The 14,535-nt window shown below is 54.4% G+C and overlaps 1 protein-coding gene across 13 annotated transcripts in view; it reads right to left on the reverse strand.

Moving 5' to 3' along the window:
- The window catches only part of LPIN1 (lipin 1), a 126,604-nt gene that overhangs the window by 86,812 nt on the left and 25,257 nt on the right, over positions 1-14,535 (reverse strand). For 11 of the 13 annotated variants that reach the window (XM_008254750.5, XM_089326784.1, XM_089326783.1 and 8 more), the window contains one exon: positions 5,831-5,887. The exons of the other annotated variants lie outside the window; for them this stretch is intronic. In XM_008254750.5, coding sequence (XP_008252972.1) covers positions 5,831-5,887 — 57 coding nt within the window. The remainder of the gene's footprint in view (positions 1-5,830; positions 5,888-14,535) is intronic. 13 annotated transcript variants of the gene reach the window in all.

Here is a 14,535-nt window from a genome sequence, read left to right on the forward strand (position 1 = left end):
TCGGATCAGCGCGGTGCGCCAGCTGCAGCGCGCTGGCCGCGGCGGCCATTGGAGGGTGAACCAACGGCAAAGGAAGACCTTTCTCTCTGTCTCTCTCTCTCACTGTCCACTCTGCCTGTCCAAAAAAAAAAAGAGTCTAATGAAATGCACATGGTTGTGCCAGTGTCGGCTGCTGACCTGTGCTACGGTGACTGGTGCTGAAGACCCTCAGAGCCTCTGGCTGCGAGAGCCCCCCTAGTGCATTTCTGGCTGAGGACACAGTGACTGGCATCAGACCCCCACCTGAGAGCTCCGCCTTGATGCCAGGCAAGAGAGCAGCCCCCAGGGCAGGACCGCGGACCAGCAGAAAGCACAGCGGGCGTTCATCTTCCCTTGGCTTCACAGGGTCTGTAAGTGTCAGGGAAATGCTCAAAGTTACAGAGACAACAGCTTCAGCGGGAAAGACGTTTCACCCGCTCTGGGAGGTAAAAGCAAGCAGAAGGCCTTAACCCGTGGGACAACGTGGAGCAAGCTGCACCCTGGAATCCCTGCAAAGGGGTGGCAGCGAAGGAGAGAACCTCTGCCTCAAGCAGGTGCTGGCCCAGGGGACCTCCAGGGCCCCCCAGATGGGAGCCAGCTCCGGGGCTTCATTCCACAGTGGACTCTACCAGCGGGAGCTCCTGGACGATTCCTAGTCCACACGTGCCAAGTGTCCCAGTCTATTTTCTGCTGCTGCTAACGCAACGTGCCATGAACCGGCAAAGTTGTACAGAAGAGAGGTTTATTTGGGCTCATGTTTCTGGTATAAGACTGAGGGGCCACTCTCCAATGGCTTCTTGGTGGCAGCATCCCGAGCCAGCTCTGGGTATCACATAATGAGACACAGGGAGTGCGAGAGACCCAAGACACTGGCTCTTACAGAAGACTCATCCTGGTATAACCCAGTAACCCCCAAATCCACTAATCTCACGGCTGGATTCATCCATTTATGGGGACAGAGCCTAATCGCCTCTTGAAAGTCCCACCTGGCCCCTTCTCTTACTATCTCACACTGAGGCTTCAATCTCAACCTGCCTCTCGAAGGGGACAAGCTATGTTCTCTCCAGAGCATGGAATAACAGACGAACAGGGGGACACTGGGTGCCCCGGGGAGCCCTGCAGTGGGAAAAAGGACAAACAGGGGCGGGGGGAGCAGTAAACATGATGAGGGGAACAGAAAAGGCACTCGGGTTAGTACCTCTGCTTTGGGAAAAGATTGCATTCACCAGAGGAAAACAAACAGAGCTGTGCTGTGAACGAGAAATGATTTGAGAACAAAAGAAAGACGTTTAAGTGAAAAACCAGAGTGCCAAAAATAATATTAATAAGGAAAGGAGACAAAATCCGCCAAATCATGGATCAGAAAGTTGGGCAACAGGAGATAAAGGACAGAGAGGAACCTTCAGGGCTTCGGTCTCCACCCCTCTGTTCGCTCTCCCCTTTCCTTGGGCTCATCGGTCGGAATCTGTCACCTGCTCACATCTGCTCCGTCAGGAGCAAATCGGCCAACAGGAGACCAGGTTCTGAGAAGGTGAGTGACACTGACGCTTTGTGAAGGGGCAGGACACCTGGGATTCACAGAAGAGCCTAAGGCTTCGAGATAGGAAGAGTGAAATCAAAGGTCACCTACAAAGGAACTCAAGTCAGACTGGCACACAGAGGCGTCAGCTGCGAGAGGACAGCAGAACGATGTGTCCCAAGTTCAGTGAAAACAGAAACTCAGCTGCAAATTCTAAATCCAACCGGTGTCAGACGTGTGGTTGGAGGTGCGAGGGTTCACAAATGCACCTGCCATCACCCTCCTCTTGGGACGTGGACTCTCGCTTCTGCTGAGTTTTAAGGAGAAAATGGAGAAAGAAAATAAAAATATTCAGTAACAGGAGATCCCTTCCAAGAGGCCGGCTCTGGCTGAGGACAGGAGCCAGCAGGAGGGGAGGCCTCCGGGAGAGAGGTCATGGGGAAAAGATTCCCACACAGACAGCCGAGGGCCTGGGAGAGCCAGAGACTAGGAGAAAGGTACCACGTGCAGGGGGCAGATGCAGAGAATTAGAAACTACTGGAAGAGAAACTTCTCAGAGAGGCAGTGCACTGTGGTGCTTAGGTTCAGGGCTCTGCTGCTGGAAGCTGAAGGCGTACCCTGCCACGTACCAGCTGTGTGACCTGGAGCAGGCCACTCCACCTCTCTCTGCCCAGCTTCCCACTTCTCAGAGATAATAATTGGACCAACGTACATGGACGTTTGGAGCCTTTCAGTGAATTAGTATTCGTAAGGCTCAGAAAGAATGTCACATTCTAAACAGTGCTAAACACATAAATAACTCTCAAAACTGCATGAGAATTGTGGTCATCCAAATGGAAGCTCTAGATCCCAAGGACTGCAAGCTAATAGGCTTTAAAAAAAAATGTGCTGATTTCCAAGCGACAGACTAAAATGCACGAGGCAGGTGGAGGTGGGGATGGGCAGGGAGTCGAAAGTGTGTGCTTACTTCTGCAGCTGACGAGGAAAACGAAAGGCAAGCATAACTTCCAGGAAAAACACTTTCCCTACACAGCCCTCATGCACGCTGCCAAATAAACAAAAGCTTCATGCACAAGAAAGGCAGAGTCTGGCTGTCGAAAACTCAAACACAGCGAGGGTCTGCATCCCTGGGAGAGAGGAAAGACGGGCGTTTGTATGTGATGCTCTGGGAGGGCCCACTAGACCCTCCTCTCTGTGCACAAGGCTCCAGGGCGAGGGGCAAACGGGACACAGAAATTAACCGGCTGGCTGCAGCACACTGCAACTCTAGCCATGAGCCAGCAGCCCCTTGTTGGTGTAAGAGAAACAGAAGCTGGGCCTAGGAATCTTTCAAAAATAAACCTCTCACAATGTTGTTTCTTGCCCCCTCCAAGAAAACCAACACCTCAGTCCAGTCCTTTCTCAGACTTTAAAAAAACAAAAGCAATGAAATGAACAAACTAGAGCTTCCAGGAAAGGATCCAGGAGAACCAAGAATTCCGGGAGCTGCTACTCTTCTCAGAGATGCAGCTGTTCTTAGAGAACACTCTGTCAGCTGCACGCTGCTCATTGGAGCACACCCTGCAGGACGTCCCTACTGTTGGTGTCACCAGTGTCACCGCGGTGGCCCCCCACCCGGAGGAGACAGTGACACTTCGGTGAACCCTGCAGCAGTCACCCTGTGTGTGTTCAGGATGCTGCCGAATGTGTTTCCTCAGGTGTCCGCCATCCATGGCTCGATGTCTGCAACTGAGAGCTACACCTCCTAGCGAAACCTCCCCTGGAACATTCTTCGGGTCCATGAAAATCGATCGCCAGCTTCTAATCATTGAGGTGCTCAGCCCGTCTCCCAGAACCCCTGGAGGAGAAGACCCACCAGGACCCACTCATCCCTGTACCCCTGGAGCCTGGCACTGCCACACACACCCGGGTCTTGGGGGAGAAGGGAGGAAGAGGAAAGAGACACTGACTGCACCTTCCCTTCATTTGTGGTTTTCTTATCACTTCACATTTTTGGCGCTTATGAACAACCACCTGAGGATAATGATCAAACGCTGGGTTAGGAGGGGTCAGGGTTGGAAACCCACCTGCATGCCCTCAGCCCTCGTCCGTGCACCTCCCTGGGTGGTTCTGTCTCCCTTGGAGACCCCAATGGCACCATGACCTCCTCACTCTGCAGCTCAGCATTTCCAATTTAGACCTTGCCCCTCGGCAGCAGACCATACAACAGCCCGCTGGCCACTTCCACCCGAAGCTTCCACAAGTGTGTTGACGTCAGTCAGGCCGGCAGTGAGATCCCCGTCAGCCTCCTGGCCTTCATGGGTGGTCTCCTATGCCTAGCCTTGGACCAAGCTGCAGATCTGGACATAACGTTGCCTGCAATGACCTTCAGGTCTCCCTCCATAGCACTGCCTGTCGGGCAAAGGCCCCAGTCCTCAGAAAAGCAGCCAAGGCCTCCCCCTGGTCATCAGCCTCCAGCCATGTCCTCCTCCTACCTTCATCTCCCATGCTAGCCTCTTCCAGCCATACCTCCTTGTTCCCAGGTACCCCGTGCCGTTTCTTACCTCCGTGCTCTGCCAACTGTACGTGCCTTCCACAGCGCTTTTCTGAAACTGCTTCTCACCCCACCCAGCCACACAAGCCCAGTTACAACCCCAGCTTCTCTTCTCCATAACAGCCTGTGGTAAGCAGTGAGCCCTTGACACTTTATGATGGAAGGAACCGAGCTTGGAGAAGTTAGGTAACCTTGTCGCATGCGCTGCACATGGCGCAGCTGTGACAGGGGCTTAGGTCCCTTCACCCAGTTCCCCTCTCACAGCTGGGAAGGATTCCCTGCCACATGGCCCTCCTCCAAGCAGCAATGTCCTCCTGTTCCCTTCCCGTTGCTCCGGGGCCTGCTGACGTGGGGCTCTGGGGAGGTGCCTCCCTCGCTACCTCTCCTATGCACCACAGCCACCGCCATTATCCCGCACACTGGGCCGGAAGCCTGCCGGTCACGGTCACAGGATGCCGGCCCCGGGGAAGAGGTCTCTCAGCCTGAGGGCACCCCCATGACCGGGGTCAGAACACCCACGCAGAGGAGGAGGGGTCACTCACCGGGACTTCCTGCCCCTTCCGCTCTCAGACTGTGGCTCCCTCACGCCAGGCCCAACTGCCACTAACTGCCCACTGGCCAGCATTCCTGGCCTCTGATTGGGCCCTGTCCCTGCCAATCCCTTGGTCATAGAACCTGTGTTCCTTGTGGCGTCCTGGGGCCAGGCCTTCCTCAGCAGCCTTCTGCATTCATTCATTCATTCATTCAAGGTGGAGCCCCCGATTCATCTCAGGGACGGACCTCTCACTGCAGCAGGTGCTATGCCAGGCCGCAGGTGTGTGCACACCTGTCCAGCGGCCCTCCCCAGCCTGTGAGCTCCTTGAGGGTGGAGATGAGCTGTGACTTTTGCTCTACATCCACAGGGACAGGCCACAGCAGGGTCAGCCAAGGATCGGGCTACACTGCCTCTTCCATGGACCACCTGACAGCCCTCCCAGGCCTCCCTACCCCAAAGCTCGGTGCCTGCCATCTGTGCTCCCCGGCAGGACATCTAATGTCAGAAGGATGGGCCGTAGCATGAGGCTGCTGATGCTTAAAGCGCAGCTCCTGGGCATGGTGAACGAATGATGAGAAAAGAGCTGGAGGCACAGGCTGGGACCACCTCCAGGGGTCTTCCACAAAATCCCCCTCCCAAGCAACAGGGGCTGGGAGTCCAGAAGATGGAGTGGGCAGGAGGGGTGGGGGCTGGTGCTGGCTCTGCCAGCTGCTGGACACTGGCCTACAAGACAGCCTCGGTGGGTAGTCCCAAAGACCACCCAAAGGGGCTGGGCCTAAGGCGTGGAACCAGGTTTACAGCAGGAGGACAGAGGAACCAGCCAGAGAGACAGACAGAATCCGGACAAGGGGCCTTGAGGGGCACCCGGGAGTGGCCGCCAGGGCTCACTAAGCTGTATGTGACCATGGCAGTGGTACGGACAGTACGGGTGTGACCACAGGTGTTTGGGCCCCATGTGCACCTTCTGCTGCCACGAGGGAGCCATTAAATGATTTTTCATCAGGGAGGTGACAACAATCATGTCTGGGCCTGGAGGGAGGTGGACTGCAGGGAGACTACAGTGGAAATCAGCCAAAATATTCTCTGTCGGTGGCAGCCTCCCCGCACTGAGAAAGCACCTGCTGAAGGCACAGGCCCGCTCTGCCCACTGCGTCTACGCACGGCGACAAGCTGCACCTGCACAGGACGCGCGGCTCGCAGAACACGCCACAGCAGCGCCACTCACGTTAATGTTTGAAGACCACACGTTTCGGATCCACCCAGGGTCTCTCATGATTGGAATCTGAAAAAAAAAAAAAAAAAAAAACATTAGAAGTGATTAATGGGAATGTCCTGGAATTACTGTGGTAGTGATTGCACAGCCTTTAGCAGGATGAAGTGTTAACATGTGAATTACATCTCAATTTTTAAAAAGAAACAAATGACAAGAAGGAGGCGGTGCCTTTTCTCTGAGCGTGAGCAGAGTGTAGTCTCAGCCACAGGGAAACCAGATGAGCTTGGAAGCTGCTCCCTCCTCCTCCACCTGCTCCTGCTTCCCGACGTACACAGGGCCTGCAGCTAAGCCAAGGGACCCAGCAGTATGCCCCATGATGGGATAGTCAGAAGTCTGCCTCACCTGTTTCTTTTTTTAATCATTTATTTATTTATTTGAAAGGCAAAATTTATAGAGAAAGGGAGGGAGAGAAAGGGAGGGAGAGAGGGACAGAGAGAGAGAGAGATCCTCCATCCCCTGGGTAACTCCCCAAATGGCTGCAATGGCCAGAGCTGGGCCAGGCCAAAGCCAGGAGCCAAGAGCTTCATCTGGGTCTCCCATGTGGGTGGCAGGGGCCCAAGCACTTGGACCATTTTCCACTGATTTTCCCAAGCACGTTAGCAGACAGCCAGATCAGAAGTAGAGCAGCCAGGACTTGAACTAGTGCCCATATGGGATGCTGGCATCACAGGCAGAGGTTTAGCCCACTATGCCACAGCGCCAGAGTTTGCCTCACCCGTTTCTTAGCTGTGAGACTGTGCAGGACTGGTTTTCTCACTGTAAAACAGGGGTTACCATAACCCCCACCCGGCCAGGCTGATGGGCATGGTTGTGAGCATTAACCAGGCCCACCCAGGTACCAGGTGCCTGACTCACGTGTTAGCAGCTAGGACTCTGGGTGTAGCATTATGCATTCGAGGAGGACCTGAACGGACCGCCTCCTCCACAGGTGCCCCCGGTGGAGCCACCCAGCCTTTCTAACAAGGATGTGCATTGATGGTCACCTTCAATTAGACCCAGAACAGGGGGCTTGGAGTGCAGCTACAGCAGCCCAGGATAAACAGCCACCTGCTCTGCTCCATCACACGCGTCCGGCTTTTCCAGCCACGTTCGTGGATTAGCTGACAGCCATGGTGGTGTTCTGCATCACAGCACATGGGCAGCTCCCGAGGCCCCGTCATGCCTGCGAGTCACTCCTAGTCTAGTGGAGAGCAGGAAGACGGGTTCAAAAGTTGGCTGTGGCCAGGGCTCCCCTCGAGGTACCAGGCAGGAAGTCAGTTCTGGGCCTGCAGGGGGCACAGGAAGGTGTGTGCCACCTGCACAAGGTGGGAGCAGCCGCCGAGGACTAAGCCGGAGCCAGAGGAGCAGAAGAGTCGTTGAAAGCAGGATGGAGGGCACATGCAAAGAGACAGGCGTCACGCATGGTGGGGACAACGAGGAGAGCCCGGGCCTGGGGAAAGTGGGCCCGGGGCACCCAGGGACCATGGAAGGAGGCACAGGGAGCCTCCAGCCTGCACTCTAGGCCACTGTCTCCGTGTTTTGAAGAGGCCCCTCCTCAGACAGAGGGGAGCAGCTGTGGTCCAGTCAGGAAGAGGCCCGGAGTCCCTCTGAGGCTCACAGAGCGGGGACTGAGTGGGGAGCCCTGGAGTGGTGGGCAGCTGATCAGACACGCGTCCTGTGTGTTGAAGCCAGAGAAGCAAGCTTGTAGCTTTTCCCAGCGAAGAATAGCCGGGCTCTGGACTTGGGAGAGGACAGTGGGATGAGGAAGAGGCAGCTTCTGCAAACACCCCAGGGGCAGAGTCCCCAGGGCCTGGCGCCCTGGGGTGGGTGGTGAACAGCTCCTAGTGATGAAGTGGATGATGGCGTCACTAACTAAACCGGGAAGACAGAGGGGCTCATTTACGGGGACACTCTCGGCTCCTGGAACTGTATCTGACGGCAAAGGACAGACGTTCCTGGCAGGCAGACGTGACGCAGGGGATTCAACACAGATCTGACCCTTTGCTGGGAAAGATTGGTTTCTTCCTCAATTAAGTGCTTCCCGTGGCAGCCAACTCAGACTTGGTGTCAACGAACAACACACTTGAAGCGCTTCTTGGAATCCTGCTCCAGGTCAGCTCCTGTAGAATATTCCAGCCAACTGCACGCAGGCCTGCAAGTTGGACCCAGATGTTCTGCACCATCCAACTCAAATTCTTCCGGGGCCACAGCAGAGCCGCGCGCGCACCAGCATTCTCTGCACACAATGGTCGGATTGATCTCGCACTCACGGGGTGGGCTAGGAAGGCTGCCAGCCATTTAAAGCCACAGAGCCTGGACTTGGTCCTGCCTCAAAAGGGTGCTTCACATCCATGCCAAATACATTCTCTACCACCAGGGGGGTAATATCTCCGACCCCCAAGGGTTTGGTTTGAGTTCAGACTAAATATAAACCCAAGGACACCAAAAATGGCCAAACGGTATACTTCAACCGTCATTTCTTTCTAAGCTAAGAACAGAATAATCTTATTACACTCGTGAATATTTGCTGTCATATAAGATTCTTTTAAAAAAGGATTTATTTATTTATTTGAAAGGCAGAGATACAGAGAAGGTAAGAGAGAGAGAGAGAGAAGGAGAGGGAGAAGGAAAGGGAGAGGGAGAGGAAGAGGGAGAGGGAGAGGGAGAGAGGGAGAGAGGGAGAGAGAGAGAGAGAGAGAGAGAGAGACTATATTCCATCTGCTGGTTCACTCACTCCCTAAATGGCTGCAACAGCTGGGCCTGGGCCAGTCTGAAGCCAGGAGCCAGGAGCTTCTTCCGGGTCTCCCATGTAGGTGCAGGGGTCCAGGTGCTTGGCCATCATCTGCTGCTTCCCCAGGCACATCAGCAAGGAGCTGGATTGGAAGTGGAGCAGCCAGGACTCAAATCAGAGCCCAGATGGGATGCCGGCACTGCAGGCAGAGGTTGAACCTTCTATACCACAGCACTGGCCCCCAGATAAAATTCTAACAGCAAATGTGAAGCCAAGTTTTGGGACTTTAGGCACCGAGCAGGTAAAGCAGTCAAGGTGGAAGCCAAAAAGGAATTTGGGTTTGAATGTCAGTTCTCCCAGAGAGCTGTGTGGCCTTTGGCAAGGAATCTAGCCTTTCTAACTTCAGTTTTCTCACCTGGAAAGAACAGATAACAGTAAATCGGCTGCCTCCCAGGGCTGATGTGAGGGTCAAGAGAAATACTGTGTGGCTCAGGGGTGGACTCTGCACACGTCAGCGAACCCTGCCGCGCGAGGCCCGGTCAGGAAGGGCTGAGTGCTTCTCAGCAGCTGGCGCCCTTCGCTCCGTCTGCACCCTGAGCTGTGTCATTCCCTCAGTCCCTCTGCGGGTCCAGGGCCAGGGCCACGTTTCTGTCATTCTCATTGTGTGCTGGACCCTAGGAAAGGCAGCTCTGTGTCAGCGTGACTCTTCACTCTGTTTCCTATCTCAACTTCCTTTCTCCTTTTATTCCTCACTTAACGTACGTAACTGCTATGGACTAAATGTGTCCCCCAGTTTACGTGGGTCCCTTCATCCTCAATATGATGGTATCCGCAAGTGGAGTGTGGGCAGGTAATCAGGTGGTGAGGCTGGAACCCTCATTACTAATGGGATTAATGTCTTTATAATGAGCGACAAAAGGATTTACTTAGCCTAGTGGTTGAGGTACCCACGTCCCACATAAGAGCCCCCAGGGTTCAATTCCTGGCTCCAGCTTCCTGCTAATGCAGACCCTAGGAGACAGCAGTCATGGCTCAAGTAATTGGGTTCCTGCCATCCACGGGGGTCCTGGATTGCATTCCTGGCACTGGCTCTGGACCTGGCCGCCGAGCCTGGGTTGTCACAGGCATTTGGGGAATGAGCCAGCAGATGAGACTCATTCATTCATTCTCTCTCCCTCTCTCTCTCTCTCTCTCTCTCTCTGCCTCTGCTCTCTCTGTGTAACTCTGACTTTCAAATAAATAAAATAAATCTTTTTTAAAAAGATTTTATTTATTTATTTATTTATTTGAGAGGTAGAGTTACAGACAGCAAGAGGCAGAGACAGAGAGAAAGGTCTTCCTTCTGTTGGTTCACTCCCCAAATGGCCGCAATGGCTGGAGCTAAGCAGATGCAAAGCCAGGAGCCAGGAGCTAGGAGCTTTTTCCAGCTCTCCCACACAGGTGCAGGGGCCCAAGGACTTGGGCCATCTTCTACTGCTTTCCCAGGCCACAGCAGAGAGCTGGACTGGAAGAAGAGCAGCCGGGACTAGAACCGGCGCCCATATGGGATGCCAGTGCTGCAGGTGGAGGATTAATCTATTGCACCACGGTGTCAGCCCCTCCTCTTGTGTTTAAAGCCATCTTTGTCCACAGATATCCAGAACAAAAGACAGACTGATGGAGAGATGATAGATGATTGATAGACACATGGATAGGATAAAAGAGAAATGGGAAAATGCCCAGAGAATGGCCACGGCGGATGCAAGATGGAGGAACAGAAAGAAAGCGGATGCTTCCGTGCCGTCTCCCTTTGTGTTGTGTTGTTTCTTGTGCCCTTGTCTGTGTCCATGATTATGGTATAAAGATTATGGTATAAGGAGCACTTGAAATAGAACCCAGGCTGGTCCTATGCAGGGTCTCCCCTTTACAAGTTGGGTAGCCCCGACCGTCAGCCTTACCCTCTAAGTTCCGGTTTTCTCTCCTAAAGAACTCACTCGAGAGTCACCCAGTGTACGGCTGACACTCAGTGCAGCTGAGCTGGGCTCTCAGTGGTGCCTCAGGAAGATCACCATCCAGCCCAGTCTCCTGTCCTCACTGCTGAATTACTCACCATGATTTGCCCAAGGTCGCGTATCTGGGGCCTACATTCAAGTTCAAGTCTATCTGAAGCCGGAGCTGCAGAATTCCCACAAGCACAGAAGGACAACAAGATGTCAGAGAGTAGCACGTTCAGGTTATCAGCTTCAAGTTCACAGTGGCTATACAGGCCACTCCCAATTTACCAACAGGGAGTCCAACGTTTCATCTGTAAATTTCTTTCTTTTTTTTTTTTTTTTTGACAGGCAGAGTGGACAGTGAGAGAGAGAGACAGAGAGAAAGGTCTTCCTTTTTGCCGTTGGTTCACCCTCCAATGGCCGCCGCGGCCGGCACGCTACAGCCGATGCATCACACTGATCCAAAGCCAGGAGCCAGGTGCTTCTCCTGGTCTCCCATGGGGTGCAGGGCCCAAGCACTTGGGCCATCCTCCACTGCACTCCCTGGCCACAGCAGAGAGCTGGCCTCGAAGAGGGGCAACCGGGACAGAATCCGGCACCCCGACCGGGACTAGAACCCGGTGTGCCGGCGCCGCAAGGCGGAGGATTAGCCTAGTGAGCTGCGGCGCCGGCCTGTAAATTTCTTTAAATCAGCATGACATTTTCACCAAGGCACTGCATTGCCCAAGTCAGCTTTTCCAGGGGCAGAAAGGCAGAGAGAGCCGTAGTGTGGCCACACAAACGATGGCACCGTTCAGCTCGGGCACTAACGGTGCTGGGGCTCTCCTGCACAGCCCCCCTGCGTGGGGGTGCAGCCATAGTCCAAGTGAGGCTCCCAGGGACACGTGGGAAGAGTCCAGGACACAGGGGCGGATGTGCTGGCCCAGGGGTCAGGCAGTGCAGCTTTCGTTCCCGGCAAGGCGTCTCTCTGTCAGGGCCTCAGTTTGTCTATGTGTGACGCTGGCCGATTCCTGAGGCCTTTCCTCTCCAAACTTCTGCAAGTCCAAGCGCACATTCCCTCAGGCCCAGCAGCCTGGGTGGAGAGTCCATGACAAGAGAAGATGACGGCCGGCACCGCGGCTCACTAGGCTAATCCTCCGCCTAGCGGTGCCGGCACACCGGGTTCTAGTCCCGGTCGGGGCGCCGGATTCTGTCCCAGTTGCCCCTCTTCCAGGCCAGCTCTCTGCTGTGGCCCGGGAGTGCAGTGGAGGATGGCCCAGGTGCTTGGGCCCTGCACCCCATGGGAGACCAGGAGGAAGCACCTGGCTCCTGCCATCGGATCAGCGTGGTGCACCAGCCGCAGTGCGCCGGCCGTAGCGACCATTGGAGGGTGAACCAACGGCAAAGGAAGACCTTTCTCTCTCTGTCTCTCTCTCTCACTGTCCACTCTGCCTGTCAAAAAATAAAAAAAAAGAGAAGATGACAAGGGAGAGCTTGGGAAAGAGACAGGGTGAAGAGGACGACATTGGAGGTGGGAGGGCTCCTCTGGGCCCCTCCTGCACTTCTGGTGAGACAACCACATGTGGCCCACAGGGTGGGCTTTGGAGGCCAAGGGTCAGGAGCTGAGCCCCAACGTTACCACACATCCTCTCTGTGGTCTTGGGCAAATCCTTTCATATTTGCAAGTTTCAAATTCCCCTCTGTGAAAGACGTAGTAATAATGGCTTTGTCATAGGGCCCTTACAGGATGAGATGAGACACTCACTGTCAAGTGCTCAATATGTATTCACTGCTGTCACCCTCCTCATCGTCCCATTTCTTCCCTCGGCTGAGAGGTGGCTACACTGGGGTCTGTTTCTAACCCTTGCTTATGGGGTGACTTCAACTAGTTTCTTTGCATCTCTGGATGAGTTGTTTTATTTATCTAAAGCATAGGTTAGATTAGAGCAAGAGTCCTGGCCAACTGGAATACAACTCCTCTCCACCTCCACTGGCTCCCCTCCCACCTACCACGTTATTCCATGTCATTCCCTGCCTATAGCTCTCAATGGCTCCCTGTTGTCCAGGACTTAACGTCCCAGACCGGGGCTGGCATGGCGGCAGAGTGGAGACCAGGGGCTGGCATGGTGGCAGAGTGGAGACCAGGGGCTGGCATGGTGGCACAGTGGAGACCAGGGGCTGGCATGGTGGCATAGTGGAGACCAGGGCTGGCATGGCGGCACAGTGGTTTAATCCACCACCTGCAATGCCAGCAGCCCATATTGGAGCACCAGTTCACGTTCCAACAGTTCCCCCTCCAATCCAGCTCCTTGCTAATGCACCTGGGAAAGCAGCAGAAGGTGGCCCTAGTACTTGGGCTCCTGCCACCTATGTGGGAGACTGGATGGAGTCCCTGGCTCCTGGCTTCAGCCTGGCCCAGTCTCAGCCATTGCAGCCATTTTGGGAGTGAACCAGCAGATGGAAAATATTCTCTCTCTCTCTCTCTCTCTGCCTTTCAAATGAATCTTTAAAAAAATAAAAAAATTTAAAAGTCCAAAGCTGGTGTGCATGGCCCTGTACTGTCTACTCCTGCCTGCCACTCTCTCCTCCTCTCCTCTGCCCACACCCCACTCCCTACTCCAACCATGTGCCACTGGCCCTCTCTTATTACCTTAGCTCCGCTGGTTCCCTCCAGTCGAAGGTTCACCCTCTACCTAAATCTGTCCTTGCAGCCAGAGCCACGGCTCAAAGGCCAGCTCTCTGTGGAGCCAGCTCAGATTTCCCTCTTGGCAAATGGTTGCCATCCTGTCTAACCCAGCATTCCAGAGAGATGACCACGTTGCTCAGTAGGCAAAAGAGGAACTGAAGTCAGGCGGTGGCTTCTGGCTGGGGTTGGGCCACGCGTGAAGGCTGTGCTGACTCACTGCTCCTTGGGCCTCAGCTGTCACTGCTCCTCCCTGTCCTGTTGGTTAAGAGAGATGACCACTAAGAACCCAGGTGAAGGCCAGCGCCCCTCGCCACCCCAAACATCTGGCCTTGGATGTCTGTCCATGTGTGGGAGCATCAGCCAAGGATCTCTTTCTCAGTGACACCCACTTGGTTCACTTCTCCAGGATTTGCTCCATCAGCACCCTGAAGTCCCGTCAGCCTTCGGGAACCGGTCCACGCACGCATAATTAGTAGGCTGACTCACTCATCAATAACACCTGGCAGAAGGTCACTTGGAGGCTGAGGCAAACAGTAATCTCAGCTGGGGTAGAAGATACGCTCCCAGAAGGCAGATGGCACGGGGGAAGCTTTCAGGACAAGCAGGCACAGTTAACCTCCTCCTGTGTGGGTCCCACCCCTGCAGGTTCTAATCCAAGTTTTCCATCCCTATGGGTTCCACGTGTGAGGGTTCCATGTGTGAGGGCTCCATGTGTGAGAGTTCTACAGGTAAGGGTACCATGTGTGAGGATTCTACATGTGATGGTTCTACATCTCAGGGCTCCACGTCCTAAAGTTCCCGTGGGTTCCACCTCTGAAGGCTTCACACCTGAGGGTTCCACGGCTGTGGGTTGAAAATATCCAAAAAAAAATTGCATCTGAACTGAACCCAGACTCCTCTCTTTTTCTCTAAATAATACAGTATAACAAATATGTACCTTATATTAGGTGTGATAGTAATCTAGGAAGCTATGCATCGCTTCATAGCAAACACTACACCCTTTTATAAGAAGGACTCAAGCATCCAGAGTTCACCACCTTGGGGAGGGGGGCTCAGGAGCCCAGTCCCAGTGGACAGCAGTAGACAACTGTATGTGGTTGGGGGGAGTCATGGGCGACCCCTCTCATCCTCTCACAAGCTACATCTGTTGCAAGCAAACCTTGCAGCTCTGCCTTCCAGGGGATCCCTGATCACCTCTCTGTGCTCGGCCCAGAGCCTCAGCCTCAGCCACCCAGCTCTCAGGTGGCCACAGCAACAGTCACAGCTGAGCTGAGCCTTCCTGCTATCCCACCAGGGCTCTAGTTCTAAG

The sequence above is a fragment of the Oryctolagus cuniculus genome, chromosome 2 (assembly GCF_051225735.1).
Source record: "Oryctolagus cuniculus isolate XC-2025 breed Fujian yellow rabbit chromosome 2, ASM5122573v1, whole genome shotgun sequence".
Lineage (NCBI taxonomy): Eukaryota > Metazoa > Chordata > Mammalia > Lagomorpha > Leporidae > Oryctolagus > Oryctolagus cuniculus.